Below are 11597 nucleotides of genomic sequence, written 5' to 3'. Positions count from 1 at the left end.
TGTGTTGGCGATGACTGGGCGGACGCGAATGATGCGTTTTCTCAGCCGTTCAAGGACCTCTACGTAAAAAACTGCATTAAGGGTTTGTCCTTGTGGCACAAATTCCCTGTGGTTCACTCCTTTTGAATCGAAAACGCATCATCCGCGTCCGCCCAGCCATCGCCAACTCCTGGCGGCTCCATCACGACAATGCGCCGAGCCACACAGCCTTCCGCGTGGCGACGTACCTGGCCCAACACAACATCGCAACCCTGCCTCAGCCACCCTACAGTCCCGACGTTGCCCCACCAGACTTTTTCCTCTTCCCCCGCCTCAAAACCGCCCTGAAAGGACACCATCACGGCTCGGTGGAAGCGTTACAACAGGCCGTGACGAGGGAGCTTAACAGCATTCCGGCTGCCGCATTCCAGGAAGCGTATGAGAGCTGGAAATCCCGCTGTCAGCGGTGTGTGGATGCAGAAGGGTCCTACTTTGAAGAATATTGAGCGCATGTATTATTTCTGTCAATAAATATTTTGTAATTGACTCAGTCCGACTACTTTAAGGACAGACCATGTATTACGACGCAATGGATCTTCTAACTGCGTTTATCTACATTTATCGCCAGATGTTTTTCTCATTGTCCTATGGCGTATATGACGCGTGTCTAATGATAAATATGATATTATGTTATGTTATGCCAACCCAGGTGCACAGAAAAATTCCATATCAACATGTACTCAAAGATGCACAATAGCAATAAAGGTAGACATTGGATGACATCTTAGATACTATCTCATTTCACCTCTTTCATAATTGTGTACAGCAAAACAATCATTTTTTAAATTTAGTATTATAACATACTCGTAAAGCCTACGTGCCTTATACAAAATTGTATTCACTGTTATAATGTAGTTACAAAAATTTTGTATAGAAATACATTTTACATAGAAATACCTTATCTTAAACTTATCTTGATGATGTACTAATATAATATTCTACTTTTTGGCAACATGGTGATATATAAAATAGGAGCTCATAATTAATTTTTTATTTACTAAAAATTATATAATAAATTTATTTCTTTTTGGCAAATTTATTCTACTATTATTCTACTTTCTTTTCTATTTTAGTTATAATTATTTTAGTTATAATAATATCACGTTTTCAACATATTGTTAACAACTTTGTACTTTTATCGCAAAAATAATTCAAGTTCACGCGAATGCGTTTTATTTAGAGAGCATCAAGCGATGGTTCCCTCATAAAAATGTAAGCGAAATAACTACTATTGTAGAAAATTACTGTACTTAAAAATTTCTAATAATTCAATTACTGAACTCTAATAATTGTTCAGTGTTTTTCACATTTCCAGTTGTTACATTTCCGTAAGGGATATGTCGTCACACCATAATATGAGTGAAAATTGAATGTACTAAAATCACAGATTGAAATAGTGCTTGACTAATTTTCTTATGAATTGGATCATTTGGAAAGTTTTGTTTGGTTGCACCCTGTGCCTCAGAAAACAATACGTGATCCCTTTAGAAAATAATAAGACGATGAAAAGGCAGAGCATATTTATCCAGAAATCGAGATTTCCCATACCTGGAACATAGACAAATTTACAAATTGTCATTGAAATATGAAGTTGGAGGATAATTATTAGTACGGAAAACGCATGCGCAACATCCGTTAAAATATATAAAACCAGAGCGTCTAGACCGATCGTACGAGCCATCAAGAGTTCAGTAAGTTCCTACCTATAATTTTTAGGATTGTCTGAGGCGTTCTGTAATGACAGTAAATTTCTTCTAAGGGGCAAAATAGTTTCTTTCTGTCATAACCATACAGAGCCAGTGTGATAGCCTCAAAACCATGCCGGATATAACTTGTATGTGTAAAAATCGCCCGGTGAATTGATACTGGAGTGATTGACTCGCTGATGTCTTGCACCGCGAGTAGCAACAAAGGACAAAATAATACGGATCCGGTAAACAGACCATTCTGTAATTAGAATACGAATTAGTCGTCAATTGTAGGAGAGTTTTTCCTTTCCTCTCGTGCTGTATTTATGCAATCTTAAACATACTACTGTATTAAATATGCTGGCAATGTTTTGTCCTATGCTTTCCGCGATGAAAGCACACATACAGCAAACGCTGAAAAACATGAAGCATCTCTGCAATTCCAGAGGCTGCCCCGTGGCAAAGTATGCTATTGAGATAATTATAGCTGTGTAGAATATCTGGAGAAAGAAAGACCAAAAATTATTTTTAAATTGTTTCGATAGATGAACAGATTCGATAGGTAATCTAATGTACAGTAGTGAAACGTAATCTTTTTGCCAAGAAGTTTAAGCTCTCTTTCAAAAAATTGCTATAATACTATAGTAAAACCAAGAGCTATAATTTACATAGGACAATTTTTATAGAGCCAGCTAAGATTCAATTTGGACATCATCAAAGAACAAAATTTGCTATAAAATATCCGTACTGTATAAAACACATTTTATTATAATAGACCAACCTGAAAAGGTATACCGATTACTGCTATAGCCCAATAATACGCGCTAAAATCGTACCATCCGTTAAAATATTCCCGTTTCATGGTTTGAATTTCCGTAGGAACTGCAACCAGAAAATAACAACTCACTAGGAATTTGTAGAAATGTACAATAATCATATCATAAATTGATGAAAATTTCGCAAGAAATAACACTAATTGTAAGATGCTTCGCCATAACAAAGCAGTTTTGTTAAAATAAAATTTCTAAATAACATTTGTCAAATATCAGACACATTCAATTTTAAATATAAATATTTTATAATAAATTTTATAATAAATATTTTATAATAATTTTGCTGTACTAAATGTGTAATTTTTCATGTTGCAATATTTCGACATTATAATTTAAAAATAATTGTGCATTTTTATAAGCATATACATATAGAGGGTGTACCGAAACTGGCGAAAACTATTTTAATAACAAGTACTTTGTAACATTTTAAGACAAAAGTTCTAATACGAACATACATGTCGAGGCTATAATAGTTTTCAAATGGGAAAAGTTTAAAGATCTCGAATAATGAGGCCAGAATTTGCGCGCTCAGGGATAGCACAGTGGCCAGTAGCATAAGTGCTTCCTAAAAAATACAATTTTTAAATAATTTTTTTAAAAATAATGTCTTTAAGTGATGTCTTTACGAATCGTGTTTTTAAAAAAATTCTATCTTTTAATATAATTCTAGCGATTAAAGACAAATGAGTATCTCCTCATAAAATTATGTTGTGCTTTTGAGTGACTAGTGCGTTGTCTTAGGGTACAGACTAAGCGAACTAACGACGAACAAACAGCAAGTCCAACATAATATTTGATTAAATTTAATAGCGGACAATATTTAGTAGCCAGTGTGTTCTATCGCTTCCAAAAACAACCTTTCGGTGCAAACAAGAAAACTTACGAATGAGTTATTATACAAATGCGAATGCGAACATTTGAACATTCGAGTTTGGAGTTCGTTCACCGTACTTATCGTTTATATGCAGTCTTATGGTGAGACGCTTGTTTCAAGAAAATATGCGCTAACACAAAATCGATGGATAAAATTTTGATTAGTCAGGAAATTGTTTTTTATTTTCTTATGCACCATTCTTAATTTTCTACGCACAGAAAAGAATTTTTCCTTACACTTTAACAGCACCGGTAGCAGAGGAAAATATGAAAATATCACCATGCATACTATGCAAAAGCCAACATTATAAAGGGCCTTGTATTTGGAGCCGTCGTTGCCTAAATTAAAAAATAATGCACCGATGGTTATTCCCATAAACAAGTGTAGCCATATGTTCAGGTACACAGTAACCTGTAAACATACAAAAACTTTATTCAACTTTATGCGCAATTTGCATACATTGCTTGAGCACACTGGCTATCTGGGGATATCTTTAAGACACCTTTTAGACGTGCATGTCTAAAGACAACTTAATGCCGTCTTAAAAATGTCTTAAGGCCTGTGTCCACGATGCTAGAACTTGGTCCAAACTAGCACGTGACAAAAGTGATTTGTCAAACTCCGTTTTGGAGATTTCTACATTAATGACAGTCTCCCGACCGAAATGAAAGGCTATCATGGATGAAAATTTTTTCCAATCGGTACGGGAGATTGTTACGACACTTAATGTATCCCATACAAACGTTGGTTAAAATTGACTTTGTGTATAAAAGAAATTGCGATTCCACTCTAAAAAACTGAACGAACTTATTTGCCAACCCAATAGTAATTTGCTAGAAGATTTGCGCAAGATATTATGGTAAACTGGTATCACATTAAACTCATATATTCTGCCTGTAATCGATATAATCTGATAGTAAATTGCCAATAGAGAAACAGTATGTATCATTTAAAATTTAAACGAATATATATATATTATATATGTATATGTACGAATGGTCTTTTAAGTGGGTACGAAGTGGCCATTTAAATAAACATATTGTTGTCATATCACACGAAATGATAAATTCTTTTTATATTCCTGCTGGCATTCTATTGACAAAATTTATTAACAGACACTATACAAAATTTATTTTTAATAGATTTAACTATCTAGGCATGCAAAATACATCAATCTTACTCTATTTCGATAGAGCTGCAGTAACATTCTCTTTACTAGCGTGTTGAATTGATATATCCGTGAGATTTTAAAAGTCTTCCTGTCGAATTTAAATTCGTTCTTTGATCGCAAAATCGGAAGCAGGGGTAGATTCGTGTTTACGCTCTCAATCATCTGATGGACCATATCGAAACCATATTCGCCAGATGAGATTTCTATTACTGAAATGAATATGTGACATTAAAGTAACTTTGTTAATATCATTGTTTTATATTCAAATTAAACTGCGTAACAATTTTTAATTAATTCGTAATTCGTAATAGTTAAATTATAAATTAATTCTTAATTCTTGTAATTCTCCTTTGCATTATTTATAAACAGAGCTCTCAGAACTCAATCCAGTTAAGTTGTTTTTGATTAAGAAATCTAACTACGCATAAAATTTTAATTAATCACTTCCCAATTCTTAAAAAGAAAATTATTTTCTTTTTAAGTTCTAGTTCTTAATTCTTATAATCTTTGTATCATGTCTGAAAAGAGATCTCAGAGTTTTAAATAACTAGCCTACATTACTCAACGATGCATATCTTGCATATGCATATCTTGAGTAATAATTAAAATAGCCGATTTCATCCTTCAGATGCCCATTAACAACTTGTACACATTATGTCACAAGACGAGAAACGCGACTACATAAAAAATATAATTTTCGCATGCAAAATTTTGTATGTAACTCACTGAAGTCCGCCGGATTGTAATGACTCGGGCATTCTAAGCCCATGTTTTGCACAAACGGCACCATGTTGCTTACGGTGTCCCGGTAAACGCATTGTCCTTTCGCCACAATATAGACGTGATCAATTTTCTGAAATACGCTTGCGCTAGGCGTATGCACCGAACACACAACAGTCCGTCCAAAATGTGCCAGCTTCTGGAGAACATCAACACACAGGGCAGCGGAGACCTCATCCAGTCCACTAGAAAAAAATGAGTTGTCATTTTGCGATGCTTTTGCAAATACAGTATGCTTTTAGAGCGGAGTTTGACGGCACATCTCCGCACGAGATTCTTCTGCCGTTGCTAAAAACGCTCACAATTAATATCTATCTACGATCAACAAACAAAACTTACAATACGTTAAAACATTTACTTATACGAGCAACTGTTTGTTCGAGCGGATGTCCATTATTAATTATATTTTTTTTATGCGCGCCCCAGTTTATTAATGCGTCTTGCGTTCCATTATTTGGCGTTTTATTATCATAACTGCGAGAAAGAAAGTCGACGATCCTATCTGCAATCGATGTCTAAATTTTAATGTAACTTTTGTGATTTTGAACATAGCTTTTCGGTTTTTCAACGCATTTCTATTAACGCATTGTGTGTACTTTTTTTACGCTTATGCATTTCTTCAGTGTTTAGTTCTTGACGAATTTCTTAAGACGAAACTTTCATCTCGCCTTTTTTTCTTTTTTAAATACATTTATAGTTGACCGAGACAGAGTTAAGACTATGTGATAGTTAAGAAACTAAGATAATCAATTTTGATCGTAATCGTGATCAGTACTTACGTAGTTGGTTCATCGAGAAAAATAATAGGCGGATTATTCACGAGCTCGAGTGCAATGGTCAATCTCTTTTTTTCACCACCCGAGAGGTTGTTCGTGATCGCATTTCTTGTTTTGGTTAATCTAAGAATACTTAGAATCTCATCTATCTGAAATCAATCCAGTAAATAACAATTAACAGTTACATATCATCAATATTATAATTTTCTGCTGAACAATGTAACTGCTACGTGCAATGTTACATGTTACATTACATTTATATTGTTAAAATTATACTGGAAAATTATGATATTTATGTTATGTAACTATTAGTTGGTGTTCACTAAATATTGTTAATGTTCTACAAACTGTATTTTTATGATTTATTTCTGATGCAATTTATATGGCAAAAAAAGTTGTTTTTCATTTAATAATATGATATTACGTTAAAACTTAAAATACACCAAACTGCCGGCCGTTACGCAATTTTACTCATAAAGGTGTGGAAACAATAATATAAATAATTATGAAAGTTAAAAACAAATTGAAATTTTATTTATTGTCGCAGGACTCTACTCTCAAATGCCCCTTTTCTTTTAATTTGTTCAAAATTGCTATCCTCATTATATTAGAAATATTTGAAACTTTTATTTCAGTTTCATTATGAGCGTTTTTTTAAAGGTATATTTTTTTACTACCATAAAATAAAAATGTATATAAAAAACCACACAGAGAGATTGTTGATCGTATAAAAAATAAATTGCGTTATAAAACTCATGTGATATAAAACTTTACATAAACTGAGGGATATGTGTACGACTATACATATAAGTGTATACGACTCGATTATCAATAAATATTTAACTGACAGATCTTTGAAAACATATCAAAAGTATGTTAAAGAAAAATTGATGGAAATGTCATTTGTTTTGTGAAGTGTATTACAATTTTGCTGTGTAATTTTTGTCTTCGGATTTTAAATCATTTTATTACTGTATAGAAGAAAAATCTCACGTTTTTTATAATGTGTCGAGAAAATTTGCATTGTTTGCTTCTACTTCTAGTCTTGCAATACTCTGAATAATTTCATTAATTCTTTTAATCCTTTGTGACTTAAAGCTATTTGCTATTTTTTTGTTTATCTTTCAGCTATGATAGGTAAATCGCTGACCACAATCATATATACCAATGTCCGCTAATGCCCAGTGGGCATTACTTTATCTTATTTTATCTTTATAATGCCCCAGCAAGGCCTAATGCCCAAAAAATACCTAGCCAATAGTACCCAGTGCCGCAAATCTGTACACTACAATGCCCTCAGCGGTTTACTCTTCGTTCAGCTATGACACAAAGCTAAGATCTCTACTTACAATAGCGCGTTTCTGAGATTTCGATTTCCTTTTACCGATCTTTAAGTCAGCGGCGAAAGACATCGCCTCGAAAACAGTAAGATTTGGTTGTGTGATACTCTCTTGCATGATATAACACGACATCTTCTTGTACTCCTGCATGTCCCGCAGTTGTCCATTGATACTTATCGAGCCACCTATGTCTGTGCATCTGTAACGGAGCAGCTCTATTTCGTTCCATTTCGTGTTTTCGTGACACGTTGAAAAGCTTTCCGTCGCTTATCACTTTCAACGTTCCATTAAAATCGATGTGAAGCATTAAGTTAATTTTAATATCAGCTAGTGATTATTCAACCGATGTGTCAAGCCCGAGGTTATTAAAGCTTTTTGTGGGCACAGTATTTAGCGGACAGAAACCTTGCATGAATAACTGAATCCTAGTAAAACTGATAAACCTTGCATGAATAACTAACCCCAATTAATACACGGAGAGAATTTTCTTTTCAAATTTACCCTGAAAATTATGTGATCGTGAGACAACATGGCATTTTGAAGACTTTATGAGAGTTTGTTGAAATTTTATCGTATATTCTACTAGTAAAATTATACTAAATATAATTACTTAATATATACCAGGCTACAAACAATTTTGTAGCAGAAACAAAAGATAGCGAAAAAGTTTTGTTTCCGACATCTATAAATCTACCTGTGTTAGTAAGATACTTTTTTAAGTGTAATGAAACGGTCACATGGACGGGTCAAATAGCGCGTATACAGAGGTTTTTTTTTATTAATTCTCAAAAGTGGTTTTTCCAAATATAACTTTATCGTACATGGTTGAACTTGTAAAAATATAACTTTTTATTTAGTGATAACAAAATTTCAAAATTTTGAAAACTTGAGTGGTGGGCCTACTTTAAAAAATTAAAGAAAAAGGAAAATTTTTTGTCACTATTTTATAGTACTCCTAAAGTTACGCAACTTTTAATTAAAACATTTTTCTATCTTCTTTCTTAGTTTCGGAGATATTTGCCGAAAGAAAAAACCGATTTTTATTAAATGGATCAAGATCGGAGGGAGACCTCATAAGATTTCCTTGTTAATTAACTTTCTTAAAGCGATTAAAAAAGATCATTAGAATTTGCGATTATACTGACTTGTATCCTGCGAGAACATTAAGTAGCGTCGATTTTCCGGCACCGGAAGGACCCATAATCGCCGTCAGTTGACCCGACTTAAACTGCCCGCTAAGTCCCCCCAGAAGCATCGTTGTTTCTGTAAATTTTACAAAAAGTTACGCGGTAGTTTAAACGTGAATAATTTTTGTAATTAACGTATCGGAAACATTATGTAAGACAATGTGTCGCCGCTGTCCACCATTGACAACAAAGATTATTAGTAAGAAGTACTATTTTATAATAGTAGGAGCACCGACCATAAAAGTTAATTGTCGGATTTATTAGTGAGATTATAAGTAATGTACAAGTATAAGATTGTATAAGTAATGCAACTATGTTTTTACGTAAGATATACGAGGCAAAAAAAGAACCTTTGTGCACTTTTATTTGCTCACTCGCGATACCATTCGTATCACTCGTTCACAAAGATGTTATTTTTTCTTAATTCATTGTAAGAGACAAGAGAGAACTCAGCTCTTCGAAATTCATACTGATTAATGATTAAAACGCATTTGTGACGTGTAAAATAATTGATTACGCTGCAAATAGGCGAAGCTTCTAACATCTCAGCAAACATGACGTTATTTATTGCCATTTTAACGTCAAAATGATATTTCTACATCAAACTGACGACACGTAACGCTATCGCGCGTCTTTGCTGGGATTTAATATTATTTGTAGGAGTTGTTTGAAGACAGCAGACCCCAGTGAAAAATGATTCGTCGAAACAGTGTCGAATCGACATCGATATTGTCGTATTAACATCGATTTGACACCGATCGACGAATCATTTCTCGCTGGGACTCTATGAGTGCTATTACACGGCACCCTAACCGGATTTAATAACATCTGTAGTTATAAAACTGGCCAATCACAACTATAATTCCTCAGAAGAATGGAATGACTGTGATTGGCTAGCCCCTTAACTATGGATGTTATTAAGCTTGATTAGCGCTTCGTGTAACAGCACTCTATAACGTGCATATAATTGTGTGAGCAACTGCTCGTTATTGACGTTATCGTAATAATTGGTATGCAGTAAAAACACGACATTAAAATGCATTTCTGAAATTGTCCCCTTACTATTTGCCATTTCCTTTACACGCAATCGCGCGTACTTGTGCTTTGATCCGTATGGAATTACAGAGAAATGAAAAAATACGACATGTTTACGTGCGATAATATGTAATGGGTGCATAAATGCAAGATAATTTGTAATGCATACATAAAAGTGAATAATTATGTGAATAATGTGTATCAAACTGAAATAAGTGGCGGTGAGAATGTTCTTCATGCGAATATATTCTTCTACTGTGTCGGCATCCAAGTGAAATCACCTCACTTGTGTCATTTCGCCAGACCGTTCTATTAAACAGTTGAAATAACAATACACCGCTAAGCCCTCATTATCTTCGCCTTTGTACATTCCACGTGGGTTTGCCCCCGCAGTGCGGAAATAGCGCCTTGTACTTCCCTACAAAGAGCTGCACGAGCAACAAACATAGTAGCTGCATTTATGCAGCAGCTGACCGTGAATCGTACCAATTGCACGTGATTTTGCAAGATGTCTATTCCTCTTCGGTTGCCACGCGGTGTCGTATTTAACAGACGTTACATTAGCATCCATCTGTCATTCTCTCGCTGTATCCCCGCTGTATCCCCGCACAATCGCAGCTCACGCTTGTTCTCATCGCTTCAATGCGTATAACACGCCGTGCATAAATATGAGTCACGCTTCAATCGCTATCCTTTGCAGAATCACAAAAAGATTTCGTGATCTGAAACTGCCGTCTCATGTATCATTAACCGTAATGAAAACAATGCGCGCCAAGATCGTGCAACATGTGCACCCACAAAAAAGATTTCCGGGTGCTATTATCTATTCTTCGATATATCTATTATAAAATAGGATTGATATGTAGCAACAATCATTTATTATTGAGGAAGATTGCCCACAATTGCGGGAGCTGTATGTAACTATGTTTAATGTGCAACGTCAATTTCCGAAAGTTTTTGCATGAGTCATCATAGTGAACACGTGCGTGAAGTTGAACGGGAAAAAAGTTTACAATTTCATGTAATAACCTTTATCTATCGTGAAAAACGACTGATATTTAAAATATTTGTAATTCCACGAGCTAAACACTATTCGTCTTTATCTGATCGTTCAATCAATGAGATGAATTAATTAAAAAATATTATCGATGCTCCAATAATTATTGGAGGAAGTTTCCTGTTATGAGACCGGTTTTTATTATAATATGAAACAGCGGGTTTTCTACTAAATTAATAGGCATCGTCTGTTGGTTCCACCGTGAATTTATTCCCTTGGAGTGAGATGTTTAGTGGAAAATTCATTGTTAGATTGTGTAATCGTCGCGAAAGAAGATTGTGATTGATTTTGTATGTTGAAAACCTGCTATATTAGAACTCTATCTCATAATAGGGGACTTTTCTCTACATCTCGTCTGTGTTTTTCTTATTGTAATACAATATTTGTATTCTATTACATTTTCTTACTGTATTACATTTGTATTGCGTATTATAATTATAATTACAATACACTGTAATAGAAGAAGTGCGATTATATGTACTACTGACAGTGAGTACAGATATTTTTTTAATTGCATATTTTTAAGAAATGAAAATAAATTTTGATACACAAGACCATTATTCCTATAACAGTCTCGAAATTATAAGTAAAAGTAATTAAAACTAATTGTCGGCGAGTATAATGTATGCATGTAAAGCGATAATTGTACTTATAATATACTGCGTACAGATTTTTTAATGGTTCGATTATTTAAATTATTTTTCTTGTTTAACTGGCATTGACTTTTATCGCAACAAAATATAGTTCATAATAATTTGCATAAATTAAAACGGCATTTAAATATCAATTTAATCTTGCAATTCTCAAGCATACAGGG

At 34.0% G+C, this 11597-nt stretch overlaps 1 protein-coding gene across 2 annotated transcripts in view; it reads right to left on the bottom strand.

Moving 5' to 3' along the window:
• Positions 1-1078: 1078 nt before the first annotated feature.
• Positions 1079-11597, bottom strand: part of LOC105567877 (ATP-binding cassette sub-family G member 1-like) — a 26862-nt gene continuing 16343 nt past the window's right edge. For both annotated transcript variants that reach the window (XM_012023116.1, XM_012023117.1), the window contains 10 exons: positions 8647-8764; positions 7511-7700; positions 6165-6310; positions 5332-5570; positions 4615-4814; positions 3671-3845; positions 2509-2609; positions 2072-2227; positions 1743-1986; positions 1079-1587 (listed from right to left, as the gene is read on the bottom strand). In XM_012023116.1, the coding sequence (XP_011878506.1) occupies positions 1421-1587; positions 1743-1986; positions 2072-2227; positions 2509-2609; positions 3671-3845; positions 4615-4814; positions 5332-5570; positions 6165-6310; positions 7511-7700; positions 8647-8764 (1736 nt within the window). In that variant the 3' untranslated portion in view covers positions 1079-1420. The remainder of the gene's footprint in view (positions 1588-1742; positions 1987-2071; positions 2228-2508; positions 2610-3670; positions 3846-4614; positions 4815-5331; positions 5571-6164; positions 6311-7510; positions 7701-8646; positions 8765-11597) is intronic.

Source organism: Vollenhovia emeryi, unplaced genomic scaffold (genome assembly GCF_000949405.1).
Source record: "Vollenhovia emeryi isolate VEMERY1.0 unplaced genomic scaffold, V.emery_V1.0 DF939133.1, whole genome shotgun sequence".
Classification (NCBI taxonomy): domain Eukaryota; kingdom Metazoa; phylum Arthropoda; class Insecta; order Hymenoptera; family Formicidae; genus Vollenhovia; species Vollenhovia emeryi.
The sequence above is the reverse complement of the archived record's forward strand: the minus strand, read 5'-3'. Positions and strand labels throughout refer to the sequence as shown.